The following is a 23,079-nucleotide window of genomic DNA, read 5'->3' on the forward strand; positions in this document are numbered from 1 at the left end:
GCAAAGAAAAACCCTCAAACAACTTCTACTGAAATATAGGCTTCGCTGAAACAAAGTGGTGTGGGTGTTTCAGCGTGCACAATAAAGAGATACTTGAACAAAAATGAGCTGCGTGGTAGAGTTGACAGAAAAAAGCCAATGTTGCACAAAAGCCACAAAACAGCCCACTTACAATACAACAAACAGCACGTAGAGAAGCTTCAAAACTTCTTAAACAAAATCATTTGGAATGATGAGATCAAAATTAAACTTTATGGTCACAACCATAAATGCTATGGAGTCAACAAGGCCTATGAAGGGAGGCACACCATCCCTACCATGAAGCATGGAGGTTGATCTCAGTTGTTTTGGAGGTGATGTGAGCTACAGCTGCACAGGGTATTTAATTAAAATTGATAGCAGGATGAATGCAGCATCTTATCAGAAAATATTGGAGGAAAATTTGCATTCATTGGCCAGTAAGCTGCACATGGGGTGCACTTGGACTCTCCAACATGACAATGATCTGAAACATTAGGCCAAGTGACTCTTCAGTGGCTGCAGCACAAGAAAGTGAAAGTTCTGGAGTGGCCATCACAGTCTCCTGACCTCAACAATCATTGAGCCACTCTGGGGAGAATTCAGACGTGCAGTTCATGCTAGACAGTCAAAGAATTTACAGGATCTGGAGGCTTTTTGCAAAAGGAATGAACAGCTTTACCACATGAGAGAATAAGGCATTCATTCCCAACTATCATTATAAGGACTGCAAGTCATTATTGATGCAAAAGGGAGAAATCACAATATTAAGAACTAAGGGTACGCAAACTTTTGAACAGGACCATTTTATTATTTCCTTGATTACTAAGGTTTGTTTAATGATTCTGCTATTCTGTAATGCATAATAGTTTAATCTGAAATGCATTAAAAATAAATGTTTTGTCTGATCACTCATGTTTTCTTAAAATGCTACACATCTTACAAATTCTGCCAGCGGTATGTAAAATTATGAGCACAACCATATAAGCTGTCAAACATAAATATACTTGAAAATTATTAAATGCAATATGAAAACATATTTACCCTTATAATTTGATTCAATTTTGCTGTGCTTATGGTTATGTTTCTGTACAGTCCCAAAAACTTGGGGTCTCTTCCCAGCACCATGTCCTCTATTGACTGAACTAAATGAAAGAATCCTTGAACAGACAAGCAGTCTCTGCAGAAAAAGAACATTTCATATCTGTAATCTAGTGAATTAATTCAGAATAAAAATAATGTACAATATGTAGTTATTCTTTCATTTAAACCCATGAAATATGAGGATCAGATGGGGTAAATTAGCACAAAGGACCTGAATTACAAAATGAGTTCAGGGTTAGACAAAGATCCATTGGAAGCCTATGAAAACAGAAACAAAGAAAGCAATTTTCAAACTGCCCATATTGCTGCAAAGTCTGCAGATACTTGTGACTAGCAGTCTTTGCACCAATTTTCAAAGAAAAAAATACAAAAGCACTTTCACTTTGAATATTTTTATAGAGAATATATCTACCAACATTTGCAAGTGCTTTTTCTGCTGATACTTTTTGTATGGAAAATAATGTGCATAAATTTGAAAATTACTGTCCTCTTCTGACCTAAATACCTGTCCAGGAATACCTACTCCTATGAGGCTAGAAGCGATTGTATCGTGGAACCCTGCACATACTTTTAGTTGGGCCAAGGGTGGGCAGTTTTCTGACAGTCTTTTTGCCCGGGTAAATTAGTATTTACCCAGGTAAGTGGCTTTTGCTATTTCTACAGTCATATTTTATGCTTTTAAGTATTAGCATTTCTTGTATACTATGTAGTAATATGGCATGGTTTCACATACTTTACAATTAAATACCCATGGAATACTGTTAATAATTTAGCAAACATGATCCCTATGAATGAATAATATCATGTAGTAAGTGTATCCATTCATACAAACATAGATCTATACTTGAAATAATACTTTATAATAATTTATACATGTATTGAGGCAGACTGTGTAAAGCCAATTGAATCTTGATGCAACAGCCATTTGTTGATGCAATATCAGTGCTTGCCCATTTCACACTGAGTTTCAGATATTTTTTTTACATCCTTACAAGTGGTCAAAATATGTAGTGACCACCTGCAGATACATGTTTAGGAACATAAGTGTGCACAGAGATCTGGGTGAGGCTACATTTCTTTGATAATGCAAATTAAGATTTAAACATTGTAACAATAGAGCTCTGCTAATCCTTTTACAGAGGTGTAAATAGCTATTCAGTCTTCAATTCCAGACTGCCAGCTTTGTGAAGGGTTTAACAGAAAGACCCCTCAAAGCATAAACAGAGCTGGCCTGCCATATCAGTCCGACCAAGGCTGCAGTCAGTTTAGGCATCTACTTTACCAAAATTTGATCATTTCCATCTACAATAGTTTTGCCATATCTACAACAGTAATACTTATTCTACAAATATTCAACTTCATAGCTATCATTATGAACCATGATAGTTAAAGTTTGTAATTCAATAGCACAATATGAAAACAAAAAGACAAAACAGCTGCTTAAGTACATATAAAAGATATTTCTTGTTTTGGACATTGCTTAATATACAAGAGAGTGCTGAAGAAGAGCAGATAAATGTAGTTAAACAGTACGTTTCTGTTTTTGCTAGCTTTACTTAACATGCATTTCTCTGGATAGCTCATTTCCTATTGTGCAAATCTCTGGGTGGTCTTTCCAGGGTGCCACTCGAAGAGAAAACAATAATAAAGAGAAGGGGAAGGAAGGGACACCAATACAAAAGAAAACAAAATTTATGACAATCTGCAGCAGGCTAAGGTTCAGAGGTCAGCAAAAAGGGGTCCTTCTCTTTTACAGGTTGCTTCCTGGAAACAGTCTGGATTAAGCTGACAGCTTGAATTATATCTGTTACATTTGTAGTACACAATCCATCTGTGCTAAGTCCTCTTCAATGCAGCTTAAACAGCACAGGCAAAAAGCTTTGCCTTCTTTCCCCTCTAGCATGAGCCCTGAAACAGTCATCTTTCTACCACTTTAATTCTCAGCACTCTTACAAAAAGACCTTTAACAAACTAAGGGATCTATATACTTAGGAGGTAATTTTATAACTGCCTGCATAAATTAACAGGTTATGTGCTCAAGTTTCAAACCAAACTGGGAATATTATCCCGGGAATATTATCCCAGGAAAATTATAAGCATACAATTACATCTGCTATTTAGTGCATGTAGTTTGCTGAGAGAATTTACGTTGCATCCTTTATTAAAATCAAAAAAGCATGCACATAAATCCCAACCTCTACTGCCTGGAACACACCTCTCCCCATGCCTGAAGCCTCGTAATTTTAAGCACATTGAAAAATTTTCAAAACGGACATTTCTGTGAGTAAAAGCACTATTTTACCTGCAGAAGTCCTACTAAAATTTACCCTCTAACATGCTTTATGCAGAGATGCCAAGGGTGGACCCTCCCAATAAGCGAGAGGCAAAAAGAGTGAAATTTTTCAGGCGGAGTTGTCTAGGGGCAGTGGTTCTCAACCTTTTTCCCCCATTGTGACACACCTGATGGACAGTATTCACAAATGTGACAAATTACAATCCACAGCTTAACTGAAAAAAATGCCTCTGTATTACTTTTTATTGTTAAAATGACACAAAGGAATGATAAGAGTGCTCCCTCTGTCAGAAGTTATATACTTTTTGTACAAGCTGTATTCTCTGTCCCTCATGGGGCCACCAAGCATTTTTCTTCTGCTGTCACTTTTAGGCCCAGCAGAAGATCTGAACTGGAAAAAGAGAATTGCCATTTCTCGCTAGACTCCGGCATGTCCTACATGGCCTCATGGGGAAAGAACTTTGCCTCTAGGGGCTGATGCAAGACTATCAAGGGACCTAGGTGAACCATACAGCCTTGCGCATCACCACTGCCTCCCCCCCCCCACACACACACAATTAAAATCATATATTAATAGATTTTACATGAAAAATGACATTAAACACACAGTGAGGTTAAAAATATCACTTACAACATATATATTATATCTACATATATTATATTTCCATGCTGTACTGTGTTGCCAACCAGAAAACCCTGCAATAAAGTTAGAAAAAAAAAAACCTTGAAACTCATATGGAATTAGGCCTCTTGTAACGTGTTACACTGGTATGAGAAAGCGAGAGAGTGAGGCCTGCATGGTTATGTCAAAGCCTGCATTTGTATATGAGAGAGCAAGCCTGTGTGTGGTTGTGTGTGTGTGAGAGAGCCCATGTGTGTATGAGAGAGAGAGTCTTCATGAGCATGAGAGTGAGCTTGTATATGTGTGAAATCCTGCATGTGTATGAAAGAGAGAGCGAGAGCTTGAATATATGTGTGTGAAAGCTGCATGTGTATGAGCATGTGTGTGTGATAGCCTGTGAGGGAGTGTATGAAAGAATGAAAGAGAGAGAGAGAGAGAGTGAGTGTGTGTGTGTGTGTGTGTGTGTGTGTGTGTGTGAGTGAGACTTTGAGGGAGTGTATGAAAGAATGAGAGAGTATGTGTGTGTGCGCATTTGTGTGTGTGAGAGAGCCTGTGAGGGAGATTATGAAAGAATGAGAGAGAGAGTGTGTGTGTATTTGTGTGAGAGCCTGTGAGGGAGTGTATGAGAGAATGAGAGAGAGAGTGTGTGTATTTGTGTGAGAGCATGTGAGAGTGTGTATGAAAGAATGAGAGAGAGAGAGAGAGAGAGTGTGTGTGTGTGTGTGTGTGTGTGTGCCTTTGAGGGAGTGTATGAAAGAATGAGAGAGAGAGAGAGAGTGTGGGTATTTGTGTGAGAGTCTGTGAGAGAGTGTATGAGAGAAAGAGAGAGAGAGAGTGTGTGTGAGAGCCTGTGAGGGAGTGTATGAAAGAATGAGAGAGAGAGTGTGAGTGTGTGTGTGTGTGTGTGTGCACGCGAGAACCTGTGAGGAAGTGTATGAAAGAATGAGAGAGAGTGTGCGTGTGTGAGCCTGTGAGGGAGTGTATGAAAGAGAGAGAGTGTGTGAGAGCGTGTGTGTGCGCGTGAGAGAGAGAGAGAGAGTGTAAAGTTTGTGTGGCTTCCCCCAGTCCACAACAATCTCAGGGTGACTGGAAATCAAAAGATTCCAGATATGGAAAGTGGAAGATTTTTTTAATCCTTAATTTTCATTTTTGAATGCTATTTTGCAATATTGTATTGAGTTTGGAAAATATTAGATATTAGAATATCGGCATTTTTAATTATCGGATATTTTAATCAGCTGTTTTGACATTCTTTTTATTAGAATGATTTTAATATTATGAATAATTGTTTATATCTCTTGATTTTATTGCTTAATGTTATGTGAGGAATGATAATGTTTGTTTTTCCATTATTGCACTACACATTATAGTTGGGCTTGTTGCAGTTTTCAGTTCAATTTTTGTCGGCAAGTTTGGAGTATTTGGGAGGAGGGGTGCTGAATTACTAGCCTGTCCTGGGCACCAAAATCTTAGTCCAGCCCTGCCTAAGCTCAACACAAAAATTAGCTTCACCTGCCACTGACTGTTCCTGGTTCCCCTTCCCCCTACCCCACTGGTCCTGCTGCGTGGCCATGTCACTATGACTGTCTCTACTCGCTCTCCTGAGCCCATCCCCCAACTAGAGCATAGGAGCTGGAGACTCCTGCCTCTCCTGGCCCACTGCTGCCTGCAACCCAGCTTGTCTCTCTAACTTGCTTAGTCCTGTCCTTCTCATACTGACCTCCAGCTGCTGCAGCCACGAGTGCTGCTCGATCGTATTGTTGAAGATCAGGAATAGACACTAGTACTGCACTATAAAAGGTAAATAAATACTGTGGGTTTTTTGGTGGGATTCATCCTCCTAACTTTGAGTGTTGAAGTTCTTGACCTTGGTTTGGGGGTATTGGGATGAGAAGTGCCATACTGCTGGACTTTAATAGGTGGTGAGTGGCAGGGGAGCATTGAAGAGCAGTGTGTGCATTGAAATTCTGCTGGGCTTGGCCTAGGGAAGAGGGAGCATTGGGGAGAAGAAATGAGGGGCAAGGACGGGAATAATAGACATGTGTGGAAGCAGAAGGACACCATTGGTGAAAATTTTACTCAGCCCATCCAAGTGTTTGGAATTTTCAGAGTAGAAAGTTGGCAACCCTAGTGTGTGTGTGTGCGCGCATTTGTATGCAAGTATGTATGAGAGGGGGGGTGTGATTTGTATGCGAGTATGTATGAGAGGGTGTGTGTGTATGAGTGTTTATGAGTGGATGTTTGTGTGGGCTCTGTATTTATTTATTTATTTAACACTTTTTTTATACCGACCTTCATAGTAATAACCATATCGGATCGGTTTACATTGAACAAGGGTATAAACTGAAGCGACAACTAAAGTAATTAAACAACAGAGGTGAAAAAAGGCAAAGTTACATTCAACAAGGAGTAAGAACTTGGAAGCTTAAATAGCTGGAAAGAAGGTAAGGCAGGTAGTAATTATAAAATAATACAATAGAGAATACGGGTTAAAGCTTAATGTGCTTTAACCTGGAAGTGCCAGAGTCCATCTTTCAGGAGGAGAAAAACCATCGTCCAGGTAAGAATAAGGGCAACTAGTGATTGTCTGGGGGATCTGAGAAGGCTTGGTGAAAGAGCCACGTCTTGAGTTTTTTTCTGAATGTTAAAAGGCAGGGTTCCAATCTTAGGTCGGAGGGGATGTTATTCCAGATAGATGGGCCTGTTATCGAAAACGCTCGGTCTTTGGTCGAGGAGAGGCGTGTGGCTTTAGTTGGGGGAAATTGCAGAGTTCCTTTGTGAATATCTCTAGTTGGTCTGTAGGAGGAGTGTAGTTTGAAGGGGATTTCAAGGTCGAGTTGAAGTTGATGGTGGATGGATTTGTGTATTAGGGTGATTGATTTGTATAAGATTCTGAAATTCACTGGTAACCAATGTAGATTTCTGAGGATGGGTGAGATGTGTTCTCCATGGCTAGTGTTGGTCAGCAATCTCGCTGCGGCATTTTGTATCATCTGCAGTGGTTTGGTGGTAGATTTGGGGAGGCCTAGGAAGAGGGCACTGCAGTAGTCTATCTTGGCTAATAGCAATGCTTGGAGAGCTTTCCTGAAGTCATAGAAAAAATAGGAGTGGTTTGAGTCATTTTAGAACCTGGAGTCTGTAGAAGCAGTCTTTGTATGTGGTGTTGACCATTTTCTTTAGGTTTAGTCGATTATCTAGAATTACCCCAAGGTCTCTAACATGCTTATGGGTGATGTGGGAGTTGTGTGGGGATGGTGGGGGGATATTATCTTCGTTTGAAGAGATGAGGAGGAGCTCTGTCTTCGAGGCATTGAGGACCAAGTTTAGGTGTTGAGAAGACTGGTGATAGATAGAAGGCAGTTATTCCAGTGGGTGAGAGCTTTTGAGATAGATTCTGTTATAGGGATTAGAATCTGCACATTGTCTGCGTACAGATAATGAATTAGATTAAGATCGGTTAGCAATTGGCAGAGGGGGAGGAGGTAGATGTTAAAGAGGGTGGGAGATAAGGCGGATCCTTGTGGTACGCCAAGAGTGGACTTTGTTAAGGGTGATTCTTTATTATTGATTTTGACTTTGAAGGTTCTATTGCAGAGGAAGGGACTTGAACCAACTGTGGGCTGATCCGGAGATACCGATATCTACTAGGCGATCTAGAAGGATGGAGTGGTTGACGGCGTCAAATGCCGCCGAGATGTCTAGCAGGACTAATAAAAAGGAGTAGCCTTTGTCTAAACCCATTATAATATGGTATGTAAGTGAAATGAGGAGGGTTTCCGTGTTGCGTGATTTACGGAAACCATATTGCGAAGGGTATAGGATATTGTGATCTTCTAGATACTCTGAAAGCTGGGTGTTTACCAGTTCTTCTCCGTTAGTTTGGCTAAGAATGGGAGATTAGAGATGGGTCTGAAATTGGCTGGTTCATGAGGGTCTAAATTGTGTTTCTTAAGGAGGGGTTTGAGTAAAGCGGTTTTTAGTCTGTCTGGGTAAATCCCTTGAGTTAGAAGGCAGTTTATGATGCTTGTCAGAGGTCCTGAGATCGTGTTTGGGATGAGAAGCAAGAGTTTCGATGGGATATTATCTGCTGGGTGGCTAGATGGTTTCTGTCTTTTAGGAGGGATTCGATCTCTTTGGTGGAGATTGATTCGAAGCTGTCAAGCTTGGCTCTCATGAGGGAATGAGGTTTCTCGCCTGAAGTGAAAGGTGTAGTAATTGGAGGTAGGAGGGCGAGCGTATTCGAGATCTTCTGTTGGAAAAATGATGCGAGCTCATTAGCCTTAGATAGTGCTTGTTCGTCTGGAATAGACGGAGGGGCTGATTTAGTGATTTGTGCTACGTATGAGAACAGGGCCTGGGCATCATACTGGAGATGGTGTATTTTGTTGGCATAGTATTCCCTTTTTGTTAGTAGAATAGAGGTCCTGTAGTGATGTAAAAAAAAAAAAAACATGTATGTCTGTGTCTGTGAGTGTGAAAGAGTGCCTGTGACTGTGCAAGTGTGTGTGTGTGCGCGCGTGTACCTTTTTGTGTGTGTGTGTGTGTGAGGGCAAACTCTATACACCCTCCTCCAATCTATGACAATCTCAAGGTGACTGGAAATCTAAAGTTCCTAAGTATAGAGAGTGGGAGATTTTTTTTTAGCCTTGCTAGTTTTAATTATTAGATGTGATGTGTCTGCTATTTTGAAATGTTTTATTTGTGTTTGGTAATTTTTTAAACATTTGTATGTGTTTTTAATTAATGGATGATGCTCTATTCATCAGCTGATCTGACATTCTTTTTATTGTATGTTTAATGTATTATATTTCTTGATTTTATTTGCATTGCATACAAAGTTTGGCTTCTTGTTATTTCCAGTTCAGTTTTTGTCTGCACATTTCAATTTATATTTTAAAGTTTCTTTATTTTGTATTTAGTGAGAGTCTGTCTGTGTTCTGTATATGTGACTGTAGTTTCTGTGTAGGGATTTCCAACAACCTAGCTTTAATCTGTTTACCTAATAGGAGATGTATTAGTGTTTAGGACCTGGTATAATATTTGAGGTATTGTTTTTTCATAGGTAGAGTTGTTATTGTTTGAGTACTGGAAATTATTATATGGAAGGCTTACTATATTGGAAATGCAGTTCAGTTTATTCCTTGCTTTCTGTGGGCCAAGCCAACACCCAGTGCATTTTACCATAGGCCTAATACCATATGGGGATCCAGTAAACTGCCTTGATTACTATGAAAAAGGTAGTTTATTAAACTATTATTGAAAGTGTCGTTTGTCATGCATGTAAATATAATGTACATGTTGTAAATGATATTTTTACTTCAGAAGATTGTACTTTGCCACATACAATCTCCTTTTTTTAGGTTGGGAAAGCAGTTAATAAATTTTAAAATGGAAAAGAATGCATAACTTTAAATTTTATGGGGAAGGGGAATGAAAAGGCTGTAAGATTCATCTAGGGCATCTAATACCCTTGCACTGGCCCTAAGACAGCATGCCACACACAGACTCCCATTCATTCACTGGCCTCCCATGTCCCTAGGGTGCAGATGCTGGGGAAGGGTGGGAGGCAAGCAATAGGGAATGGAGGAGTAGCTGCAAACCAGGAAAGCCAGGGTTCAAAAATCCCACTGCTCCTTCTTGTGACCTTGAGCAAGTCACTTCACCCTACATTGCCTCAGGTACAAACTTAGGCCTAAAGCCACTAAGCCACATGGCTCAGGTCCGATCCCCAGACCTTGCCCCAGTCACATGGCTGGGACCATCTACTAATTTTCAAGGTTTGTGGGGTGTCAGGAGGGTGGGGGGGCCTGCACCCCTCTTTTACATTTTGAACCTTTGAGGAGGAGGGGGCCAGGGGATGGAGAGGCCACCTTGATATTTGTATTACCATTTGGGGAGGGGGGGAAGGGGGCACCGGAGGCACTACTTGTTTGTACTGCCATTTGGTGGGGAGGGGGACCCCGACCATCAATGCATACCTACATTAAAAAAAAAATTTTATACACTTTGGGGGAGTCAGGGACACCTCAAATGGCAGCCCTAGGTTGAGCCAGGACTTAGCCCTAACCCCTGCTCAACCCCCACCCCCCTCCCCCCTCCAGTGATTCTAGTGTTAAACGTGAAGCAGGAGCCTTGGGACCCATGTTAGGGTCCTGGGCTTTCTGCCTCCCATTTACCACATTTGAAATAGATGTTGCTATTTTATCGCGGGTGACCACCTTCTCGGTCAGTCTTGATAAAATATTTGTATCAAATTGTCTATTCATGACCTTCTTTGCATGCACTTGCATTCTTAATGCAAGCAAATCACACTCAAAGATCATTGTGATAAGGGAGGATAGAACAGCGGGGGACATGCAAAATATCGTGTATACTGCATGATATACGCTGTTTAATACGCGTTAGAGCACTACTGCACTTGAAGCACTCCTAGTTAGATTGTGAACTCTCTGAGGACAAAATCATATCTACAGTATCTGAATGGAATCCCTTCAAAATGGCTGAAAGGTGGAACATAAATAAAATAGGGCTCCCAGGAATGTGGCAGGGTTGTCAGCTTCCTAGAACGAGTGTCAGTGATAATATATCTGCCACTCCTTTGGGACTCCTGATTGCCCCAAAAGGGCCAGACTCCAAGGGGGACACCCCACATCATAGGGGAGGGCTGCCATTGCATCCCTCACCTCAGGCAGCAGATTGCCTTGAGTAGAGGTGGGCAAACGTTTTGGTGTGGGGGGCCGCATTACAAGTTATCGAGCATAATGAATGCTGGAGGGTGGGGCTGGGCAGGGGGCGAAAGGGCATGGTACAGTAGGGTGGGCGCAGCAGGTCCTTTGCACAGCAATCAAATCTCTATTGCTTGCTGTCGGCACCTCTACCAAATTCAGAAAAACATTTAACCCAATAGATATAACTAGCAAACCTCACCTCAGTCAGGAGGGTGGGGGGTTGTAGTAAATTAAGTCGGCAGGTCTTGGGGGGGATCAGGAGGGTGGGGGTTGTTAATTTAAAGGGTTGGGATGGTTTGTTTTTTTTGGGGGGGGGGAGGGGTTCCCAGAGAAAGAAACGTTTTCTGATCTGGGGAGTGGACCGAAATGGCCCTCCCCAGACCCGAAAACAAAATGGGGAGAAAAAAAAAAGCAATGCACTCCCCTAATTTGCTCCATAAGACGCCCAGACGCAGAGCCGGTTTAGCACAATTTTTTTTTTTTTTATTTTCCCCCTCTGAATCCTAGGTGCGTCTTATGGAGCGAAAAATACGGTAATAACGATTAAAAAATTGTAAACATTTCCCCAAAATCAAATATTTAAAATCAGCAGACATATTAAACACCCAATAATTAAAACTAATAAGGATTAAAAAACACCCCCCCCCCCCGGCTCCCATATCTAGAAATGTTTCATTTCCAGTCACCCTTAGACTGTAAACTTAGATTAGTAGAGGGAAAGAGAGGAGGGTACACACAAACTTCCTTTCTCTCTCTCTCACACACAAACACCTCTCTACTTCTCACTCCCTCTTCTACTTCCTCCCTTTTCCTTTCCATTTCACTCAACTTCAGTCATTCACCCTCCTCCCCTCAGTCACTCACCTTCCCACTCAATCTGCCTACCTTCCCTCTCTCATTCACCCCCCCCCCCCACATCCACTCACTGTTTTCCCTTACTTCATTACCCTTTCCCCTTAGTCACTCACCCCTCATTCCCACTCACCTCTGTCACGCCTTCCCATTCACTTCCTTCATTTCCTCCTATCACTCACTCTTACTCCCATTCACTCCCTCCCCCAACTCCTTCCCACTCATTCATGTCCCTTCCATTTCAATTACTCACCATTCTCACCAATTTCTCTTCCTTCCCTCTCTGCCCCTTCCCTTACTCACCACTCACAACAGTGCTGGGCCTCTCCTCACTGGGGGGGGGGGGGGGACACCCTGCCAGCACAACAACAATGGGGCCTCTCCTCACTGGCGAGGGATGGGAACTGATGCACCGGGGCTCTCATCTCCTCTGTAAAATTGCTGCGATTGGCTCATACAGCAAATATAAGAGCTAACTGCAACACTTATAGGGGGAAAGGCTGGTAGGCAAGCAAGTGTCTGCACTGCGCAGCATCCTGAATAAAGATGCGATTGGCTTGCGCTCACTCGTGAAGAGAAAAGTTTGGCGGCGTGATTACCTTCTCCCCCCTCTTTGGGTGAAGATGTCATCAGCAAAGGCCAGGACCTGGTGTCGCGTGATTCAGCATGTCATTCAAAGGGGACTGCTGATGAGGTCTACACTCGGTGAACATCACGGGCCGCACCTAATGGTAATTTTTAAAGGTTTAGTGGGCCAGATAGAAGTCAATGAAGGGCCTGATTTAGCCCACGGGCCGTTGTTTGCCCACCCCGGCCTTGAGCCACCCCTGATATACAGGATGGTTTATAAAAGAGAAAATAATATTTTAATATTTTTGTAAAGGTTTTAAGCACTTCCTTCAGGCATCTTTCTTTTCAAGGAAAAGTAATTTCCCCCACTGGAAAAAACTTTCAGTTTTAAAAGGAAATATAAAATACATTTGAGAGCCCATGTGATCAACCTTGTTTAAGTCATGTTTCGAATACTCAGCATCAGGTGGAGAATCTCTAACGATGCTTCAGTGATAGATAAACTGCATACACAAATTAAATGACTTACTGAGGTGTTGCTGAAGTAGCTAAAGATCCTTCCTCTGTGACATGGTAGCTTATGATATTCAGGGGACTACTATTTCCTCTGTTTGGTGTAACATTTTCATTCTCAGAAGGGATGGATTTTAAAATCTCTAGAAGACTCTCCTGATTTTGCAGTGGTTTTGTAGCACTTATCTCTTCGGTGTCACTGAGAGAAATAGTGAGGTCACTGCTGCTGCCACTGTCTAAACTGTCTTTATCCAACTGTTCGGAATTTTGCAGGGCCAAAAAGTCTCCAAATCTTTATTGTTCTCTGCAATGAAAAGGACAAGTGTTATCAAAAAATTAATACTGTGGCCATAAGGAATGGCAAACGTTAATTTGCTTACCTGAAACAGGTGTTCTCCATAGACAAACAGAATAAATCAGTCACACAAGTGGGTGTCATCTGTCAGCACTTTTTTAAACCAAAAATTTTTGAGCACCAGTTTTAGTGTTGCATTTCTTTATATAGCATAAAGAAACATTTATGTGACCAACCATGTAAAAACTGCACGATACTCCAAAATGTATGAGTAATCGCTTACATGCTCAGCTTAGAGGGAACTACGATCTGGATGATCCAAAAGATTTATTAAATAATGTTCTCTGGACAGAGGAGTCAAAAATTTAATTTTTTTTACTCACAATAACAAACATTTTGTTTGGCAAAAAACAAACATTGTCTTCCAAAATAAAAACCTCATCGTGACTGTCACGCATGCTAGTGGCAGTATTATACTGCGGAGCTGCTTTGCTGCATTAGGACTTGAATGGTTTACCATCATTGATGGAACAATTAATTCTGCTTTATATCAGAAAATTCTAAAGGAGAATATCAGGCCATCTGTCTGTAGCTGGAGCTGAAGCCAAAAATGAGTCATGCAGCAAAACGATGGTGCAAAACATTCAAGTACATTTACAGAATGGCTGAAGAAGAACATTGTGTGTTTTGGATTGGTCAAGTCAAAGTCCCAACTTAAACCCTATTGAAATGTTGTGGCAAGACAATGCAAGCTGTTCAAGCAAGGAAGCCCTCAAATGTCAGAGTTAAAACAGTTTCTGTGATGAAGAAGGGCCAAAATTCCTCAAGGGCGATGAAAGACTGATCAACAGTTACAGCAAATGTTTAGTTTAAGTTATTGCTGATTAATGAGGTGCAACCAAGTTAGTTATTGAATGAAGGGTTCATGTACTTTTTCCGATAATGATACTTTTGTTGAATAAATAATTAAAATTAATCTTTTTTTGTACGAGTTATTTTTTCAGTTTTGTTTTCTTTATCGGGGTTTAGATTAGTATCTAATTGTGTCCAGTATAAATTGTGCTAAAATACAGACCATCTTAGGAGGTTTGCAGACTTTCTCATTACTGTAGATCACTGCAACCTATCAATACTGTGTGGTGACATTGGTGTCAGTGCTTATTAACCCCCAGAGCAGGAGCATGGCCGGACCCAAATACAGCAGGCTTGTGCAGGACAGGTCTGGCCTGGCTCCACAATCTTCTGCCTTGACCAGCCACCTCCCCCCTTTGGGCTGAGCCTCTGGTACAGAAGGGACACTCATAAAGGCAGAGCTGGGCTATAGGAACAAGACAAAAGGGTGTCCACAAACACACACAGAACAAGGAGTGCACCACAAAATGCAAAACAAACAGATGCTCAACAAGAACTATAGGAAGGCTACAATACTAGGGTCAAACAAATAAAAAGAAGGCCAGATGCAAGGACTATAGCTAGAAAGCCAAATACAAAGACTGACTGAATGAAGGACCACAACAAGGGACTGAACAAGTACAGTACTCATAGCAAGGCTGGTTTTTTATCCTGTGAGAGTGCAAGGAAACATGGCTGCTAGAAGGACTTCCAAGCCGTGAGGCTTGGAGGACTGAGCAGCAGATATGTTCCACTGAGGGCCCCCTACTGGCAGGAGGTGAGCACTGCACACAGATCCTTACATTTTGTTTGAGAATGGAATATAGAATTGAATGAATGAATGAATGAATTAATTAATTAATTAATTAAGCTTTGAAGAACTGCCTGTCCAAAGCTGCTGTCTTCATGTGAAATAGCCTCTAGGTCGTAATAAGCAGTGACGGTATTTACATAAAACCATGTAGCGGCTTTGCAGATCTCTTCTACAGAAGCAAGCACAAATGCACTGAAGTTCCTGTAGGCCTGAATTGATGGGCTTTTGCTTTGAATATGCAGTTCTGCCAAGTGTAGCAGTAGGTGATGCAATCAGAGATCCAAGTAGAAAGAGTTCTTTTTGTAACTGAAAACCCCCATTTGATTGGACTAAAAGAACTGAATAGTAGGGAGAATTCCTGTGTGACTGGGTCCTTTTCAAATAAAGTAAAGCTTTTCTGCAGTCCAATGTACAAAATGTCCACCTCACCTTTATGGGTGTGCAGTCTTGGAAAAAATATTGGCAAGATAATGGACCAATTTAAATGAAACTGAGAATCATTTTCATGAGGAATTTAGGATTAGTCTTCAAAACTACTCTGTTGTAAAAGAACTGAATATAAAGAGAGCATGAGACTAGATCTTCAATTCATTTATTCTTCAAGTACAAATAAATGTTCTCAAGAATAGAAAAACTTTTCAAGAAAGAACTCTTAGTTTGCTATTAATAATTAGAACAGAGGCTTCATGAGTTAGGACCACATTCAGATCCCAAGGAACAGAAGGATCCTTTCCTGTAGGTTTCAGATGTACGAGACCCTTCATAATTTGGCAACTGTAGCTTGATGAGAATTAGAAACACCTTCCAAATTCTCATGGAACACTTCTATAACACTAAGGTGAACTCTAACTTAGTTTTCAAACCAGAGTTGGAAAGGTTTAGTAGATATTTAAGTAAACGTGTACAGAACAATTAAAGTGGTCTGTTTGAATCTTGAACACCAGAAGATAAATCTGCTCCATTTAAAGTTTTAAGATCTTCTGGTTAAGTATTTCCTTGAAGCAAGGAGTATTTCCCTTATTCCCATAGGCAACTACATCAATCAAATTAGTTGACTGTCAACAACCAGGACTTAAGAGCAGGTTGAGATACAGAAGATTCCCATTACGCTGTGTAATGACGGATGGGAATATCCACCAATCTTATCAGTGGCCGAAAAGTCATCAAAGCCAGGGCAACCACAGTTGACAAGGCCTAAAGGAGGCTCTCAATATCATTTGACCTCTCTCCCTTCTCAATTTGTCAAATGTTCTTGAAACAGGAATTCGGGAAAATACATAGAGAAGCCCCTAAGTTCCACTGAATTCAGAATGGATCTGCTAATTTGCATCTTGCTGGACTTCTGGAGCAGTGTATGGAAACTTTGTTAAGGAGATACATTGTAAAGAGGTCTATCCACAGAGTGCCCCAGATTTGAAAATGTTTCCTGTGCTATGTGGTCGCATAGCGACCATTCAAGCAGTTGTAACTGATGATAATCTGCCTGTTATCGGACTCCGGTTTCCTAGAACATAAACAGCTTAAGAGAAAAATTCTTCAAGAAATTGCCCATTTCCAAATTTTGAAGGTTTCCAGACAAAATTTGCAAGAATTTTGCCACTTGTTTGTTGATATAACATATTTCCACTTGGTTGTCTGTCTGGATCGTTCTTCAACCATGGAATGAACATTTTCAGAGGAATGAAGATTGCTCTGAGCTCTATGTAGGGACTATCCTTTTAATGATCATGCTCCTTAAGAGAAAAAATTTCTCAGATGGGCTCCCCAAAATTCAAAGGAAGCATCTGTGTCAGAATTTTCTTCAAATATGGTTTGTTGAAAGAACTGATGTTTTTAAAATATATTCATGATCTAACTACTACAATGATTCTTATCAATAGAGGAGACCCCGAGATGTTGAGTGGGTTGGAGTAACGGTAGAAAAGTCACTAAATGAATCATTCTTAGAACTGATATAAGAAAAAACATAGCCTTCCACCTGTAGCGACCACCATATTAATTCAGATTGAGCCCTCAATCTGATTGAACCGGGCAGATTTAGGCGAGCCCTCAATCTGATTGAACCGGGCAGATTTAGGCGAGCAGGGCCCTGCGCGCCGGGAAGCCTATTTTACATAGGCCTACCGGCGCGCGCAGAGCCCCGGGACTCGCGTAAGTCCCGGGGTTCTCCGAGGGGGGCGTGTCGGGGGCGGTCCCGGTCCGTCGCGGCGTTTTCGGGGCGTGTCGGCAGCGTTGGGGCGGGTACGGGGGCGTGGCTACGGCCCGGGGCGGTCCGGGGCATGGCCGCCCCTCCGTACCCGCCCCAGGTCGCGGCCCGGCGCGCAGGAGGCCCGCTGGCGCGCGGGGATTTACGCCTCCCTCCGGGAGGCGTAAATCCCCCAACAAAGGTAAGGGGGGGTGTTAGAGGATTCCCTCCAAGGCCGCTCCGATTTCGGAGCAGCCTCGGAGGGAACGGGGGTAGGCTGTGCGGCTCGGCGCGCGCCGGCTATACAAAATCGATAGCCTTGCGCGCGCCGATCCAGGTTTTTTAGTAGATACGCGCGGCTCCGCGCGTATCTACTAAAATCCAGCGTACTTTTGTTTGCGCCTGAGCGCAAACAAAAGTAGGCCTATTCGCGCTCCTTTTAAAATCCGCCCCAATAAATGTAGCCATAAAGATGAATTCAGCTGAACACACTCACAAGTAAGGTCCACTTGAGACAAGACTAAAAGGAGACACCATGAGAAGTTGATATCCAGGGAAGACTAGAAGCATATAGGCACACACTAGCATAATATAGGACCAAGTTTTAGCATGGAAAGCAGGCAAGGCCTAAGTAAGTATACTTAAGATAGGAAGCAAGAGGGACCCTCCAAAAGGAAGGAGAGCCGTAGACCACATAGAAAAAATTTAACCAGCCAAGGAAAACATATTGGCACCTACTGGTGGGAGAATAGAAGTTACCTATATCATGAGGTTCATTTAGAGACTGAGCCTCCCGTAGTCTATTAGTGGAACCTCACAAACACTATGTGAAAGAGTTGATAACCAGCTTAGATACTCCCACCTTGACAGACATTGGTTGGAGATATTGGTTCCACTGAAGTTTTAGCTCCCACTGAGCTTGTCTCTTGTTAAGACTACAAAAGGGGTGACATGGATTGTTTCTGCCATGTGACTTAACATCTTCCCTGGGCGGTGTCCAGATGGGCACCTATGAAGTCAGTTACATAATTTGGCTTCACAATGGAGTTTTGAAGAATGATTAGAAATCCCATGGATTGAAACATGTTCACTATAAGAAGAATGGAGAACCGAGCTTCCTGAAGAGCATGTCCAGATATGAACCAATCAAGCAGGAACGCGAAGACAAGAAGATTTTTTTCCCTTAAATGAGCAGCAATAACTGCAAGGTATTTTGTGAAAACTTTGAATGCTACAGAAAGTCAAAATGGGGGAACACAGAAATGGTAGTACTCCTTTACTATAGTGAAACATAAAAGTGTCCTGCAGATTAAGAATGAATGTAGGCATCTTTGAAGTCTAATGAGCAAAGCCAGCAATTGTTTCCTAAGAAGAGAGAGGATAGTACCCAAAGAATTCATCCTGAACTTGGCTCTTTTTAGTTATTTGTTGAGATTCCTCAGGTCTAAGATAGGCAGTTTTCAACCTGTCTTCTTCAGAATCAGAACATATTTGTAATTAAATCCCAAATTATTTTATTGTAATAGAAGAGATACTACTAAATTAGCTAGTAAGAGGAATAAAAGCTCTTGTTAAAGAAGGATGCGTCTTTCAACACTTTAACACTGCTTCACTGAAGGAGCAGACTTCAGGTTTAGTTGGTATCCTTGATGTATAATTTTCAGAACCACTGGTTTATTTTTATCAAGGGCCACGCTTGTTTGATATGCTGAAGCCTTCCCCCTACCAGGAGTTCAACAAAGGGAGATAGGGAAAATCTGATGAAATTATAGTTAAAAGTTTACATTGGCTCGTGTCTGCATTTGTTGTAGAGGTTTAGATTTCTTCCTCTCTGTAACATTACCTATTTTGCTGCTGCTGCCATTGGAAACAAAGGCAGGGATAAGAATTCTGCTGCTATCTTCTCTTAGGTAATAATACTGCCTTCGATATATTTGAGGTGGAGTCTTTCTAGAGATGGAGGGTCGCTCCATCATAGCTATTGGAAGAGTAAGGAAGATAGCACAGTTATCCTTAACATCCACCATTTCCTTTACTTTTTCTCCAAAAACATTAATTGTTGCGGTTCTGGCCGCGAGCACCGCGGCCGGGCCCTTACCTCCGGGTTCCCGGACCTGTTCCCACTTCCAGAGGCCGGGTTTGCGGCCTGGTTGGCGGCGTCCCCGCTGGGGCTGTGCCGCTGCAAGCCCTCCCATGGATGCCCAGCTCCTAGGCACGCGCGCACCACTTGGGCGTTTTTCTAGGGCTGTTTCCCGCCAGTGATGACTCCGCCCAACTTCCGATGTCAGACGCCGCGGCCTTGATAAGCCGCCGGTGGCCATCCAGTCTTTGCCTTGCAATGGGTTAGCTTCCCGGGTTCCTGTTGTGCTGTGCCCGGAGTGACTCGCTTTGCTTTGTCGCTCCGTTCCTGCTAACAGTACCTGCATGGTTTCCTGCCCTGCTGCTACAGTACCTGCCTGGCTCCTGCCTGCTTGCTACAGTCCCAGCCTGGTTCCAGTACCCGAATCCTGCTACAGTTCCTGCCTGGTTCCAGAAATCCGAACCCAGTTACAGTATTACTACTGTCTTAGTCTGGTTCCGTTACCTGTCCTGATCCACACCCGCCTAAAGTCCCAGTGGCCGGGTCCCTACGGGCTCCTCCCAGGAGGGCTTCGGCTTCCAAGGGTGAAGTCACCTAAGTCCCAGCGGTTGGGCTCCTACGGGCTCCTCCTGAGGGAGCACCAGCTTCCAGGGTGAAGAGCATCTACGTCCTGCCTGAACATCTGCCTCCCAGCCTGCTATTCACTAGAGACATTGACCACCTTTCCCAGTCTCCAGAAGGTCGGCCCAAGGGTCCACTAAACAGAGACTCCCATAACATTCATCACCAATGCACAGAGCATCTGCAAGGCTTTCTTGTATACCTCATAAAGTTCAGATGCATGCAACCAGCAAGCCTTCTGGCTCTAATGGCTACAGCCGAAGTCTTAAAAGAAGAGCAATAAGCATCATATGACAATCTTCTGCTTCTTGAAAGGAGGAATAAAGCAGTTCATCTTATCTATTGGATGTTTTTCTGTTAGAAACTGCAAATTCAATAGATAACATGTATATAATGAGTCCTATAAAGCTAATGAGTTGTTACTCTGGAAGCCTAGCATAGCTTTTTAGAAAATTTTAAGCCATGTCATCCATCATTCTTTCCAGAAGTGGTGTTGGAATGTGCCTTAGAGCGCTTAACTTTTCTTAAGACTGATTCTACTACTAAGGGGAGATATGATAGAGGTCTATAAATCATGATAGAGTGGAACAAGTAAATGCAAATTGGTTGTTTACTCTTTCAAAAAGTATATAGACTACAAGACATTCAATGAAGTTACTAGATGATAACATTTAAAACAAATAGGAGAAAATATTTTTTACTCAATACATAATTAAACTCTGGAATTCACTGCCAGAGAATGTGGTGAAAGCTGTTAGTGTAGCTGGGTTTAAAAAAGGTTTGGATAAGGTCCTGGAAGTAAAGTCCATAAACCATTATTAAGACTGACTTGGGGAAATCCAGTGCATATCCCTGGGATAAGCAGCATGGAATCTATACAACTTTGGGATCCTGCCAGGTACTTGTGACCTGGATTGGCCACTGTTAGAAACAGGATACTGGGCTTGATGAACCTTTGGTCTGACCCAGTATGGAAAATCTTATGTTCTCATGTTCTTATGTAGCCTATGTACTGGAACTACCACTAACAGCATAGGTGTGTGAATGCATTTAAGTAAACCAAATATCTTCTCTTGTCTCCAATTCTTCCTGCAGTCTGAAAAGAATTTCATTGGTCATTTTCTTTACAAAGGTAGGGTAGGACATGTCTTCAGATGGAGGTGTACTCTTAGCCTGCTGAGGGGAGGGATCAGATGCAAGTCTTTTCCATAGTAACATTGTAATGAAGGCAGAAAAGGACCAAATGGTCTAGAGAGAGGCAATGGAAAGAACTGAGCCTTCTTCAGAATTAGATATTTCAAAGAAGGGACTTCAAGGGGCTTCTTATCCTTGAGATGAGTAGAACTGTGTGATCCCAACTGGATTTGGATCATTTCATCCTTGCATTGGTATGGTCGAATTGTTGATTGGGTATCCAAATTTGAAGGCATGGTGTCCAAAATAGGAATCACTTGTAATGGAGGAGGAAGGATCAACTTAGGAATATCAATAAAATAATTCTTTATAAAGTCTTCCTACATTTTCTAAAGAAAAGGATGTTGATCCATTGGAGCAGGAGGAAGAGCTGGCGAGGAACCATCAAATTCTTGTTCCAGAACTGGCATTTTTATTAGTAAAGACTATTCTCCTTTTGGCAGAGATTTCACTAGAGTATTTCCAGTCTTTTTGGCCTATTCAACACAAAAGCAAAAACATTGGCACTGAGATGATTTGTGCACCAAGGCTTCAGTGCCCACACTAATCAATGCTGTCTGAAAAGAAGAGAGATTCAGTGGATGGCATCATCTCCCACATTGATCTTTCCGCGCCACGTGCCAGTGAGGACTTTCCCTAAGAACATAAGAAATGCCATACTGGGTCAGACCAAGGGTCCATCAAGCCCAGCATCCTGTTTCCAACAATGGCTAATCCAAGTCACAAGTACCTGGCAAGTGCCCAAACATTAGATAAATCACAAGCTACTATACTATAGCTTATTAATTACCATCATAGCAATTTATGGATTTTTCCTCTAGGACTTATCCAAACCTTTTTTAAACCCAGTTACACTAACTGCTGTAACCACATCCTCTGGCAATGAACTCCAGAGCTTAACTATGCACTGAGTGAAAAATATTTTTTTTCGAATTCTTTTAAATAAGCTACATGCTAACTTCATGGAGTGCACCCCTGGTCTTGAGAAAGTAAATAACCAATTTACATTAACTTGTTCAAATCCTTTCATGATTTTGTAGACTTCTATCAAAACTCCCCTCAGTCATCTCGTCTCCAAATTGAACAGCCCTAACCTTCTTTAGCCTTTCCTCATAGGGCAGCCGTTTAATGCCCCATATCATTTTGGTCGCCCTTCTCTGGACTTTCAGCAGTGCAGCTATATCCTTTTTGAGATGCGGTGACCAAAATTGCCACAGTATTCTAGGTGTGGTCTCACCATGGAGCAATACAGAGGCATTATGACATCCTCTGTTTTATTTGCCATTCCCTTGCTAATAATTCCTAACATTCTGTTTGTTCTTTTGATCGCCACAGCACACTGGGCCGACGATTTCAATGAATTATCCACTATGGTGCCTAGATCTCTTTCCTGGGTGGTAACTTGTAAGACAGAACCTAACATTGTGTAACTACAGCAGGGATTATTTTTCCCATTATGCATCTCTTTGCACTTGTCCACATTAAATTTTATCTGCCATTTGGAAGCTCAATCTTCCAGTCTCACAAGGTCCTCCTGCAATTCATCACAATTCGCTTGAGATTTAACTACTCTGCATAATTTTGTATCATCCGCAAACCTGGTCACTTCACTCATTGTAGCCTTTCCAGATAATTTATACATATATTTAAAAAACACCGGTCCAAGTACAGACCCCTGAGGCACTCCACTGTGAAAACTGACCATTTATTCCTAATGTTTCCTGTCTTTTAACCAGCTTGCAATCCACAAAAGGACATTGCTCCTATTCATGACTTTTTAGTTTTCTTAGAAGCCTCTCATGAGGGACTTTGTCAAACGCCTTCTAAAAATCCAATACACCACATCTATTGGTTCACCTCTGTCCACATGTTTATTCAACCCTTCAAAAAAAATATTGGAGATTTCAGAGGCAAGACTTCCCTTGGGTCAATCCATGTTGGTTGTTTCCCAAAAAACCATGTCTATATAATGTTTTATGATTTATACTTTATAGCAGTTTCCCACAATTTTTCCTGGCACTGAAATCAGGTTCCCTGGTCTATAGTTTCCCGGATCACCCCTGGATCCCTTTTTAAATATAGGGGTTATATTGGCCATCTTCCAAGCTTCAAGGTACATCGGATGATTTTAATGATAGGTTACAAATTAATTGAAATAGGTCAGAAATGTCATTTTTTTTTCAGATAGATATCTATCTGAAATACTCTCTCCATTTCCTCAATAGAGGAAGATAGTATTTCTAAGACATACTATATACCCAAAACCTCAATTAAGTCTCAGGATGACAGGGAAGATATG

The 23,079-nt window shown here is 41.8% G+C and overlaps 1 protein-coding gene across 1 annotated transcript in view; it reads right to left on the reverse strand.

Annotated features, from left to right (window-relative positions):
- The window catches only part of KIZ (kizuna centrosomal protein), a 340,495-nt gene that overhangs the window by 198,823 nt on the left and 118,593 nt on the right, over positions 1-23,079 (reverse strand). Inside the window, 2 exon segments of the mRNA XM_029596786.1 lie at positions 1,064-1,198; positions 12,717-12,955. Coding sequence (XP_029452646.1) covers positions 1,064-1,198; positions 12,717-12,955 — 374 coding nt within the window.

The sequence above is a fragment of the Rhinatrema bivittatum genome, chromosome 3, assembly GCF_901001135.1.
Source record: "Rhinatrema bivittatum chromosome 3, aRhiBiv1.1, whole genome shotgun sequence".
In the NCBI taxonomy this organism is placed as follows: Eukaryota; Metazoa; Chordata; class Amphibia; order Gymnophiona; family Rhinatrematidae; genus Rhinatrema; species Rhinatrema bivittatum.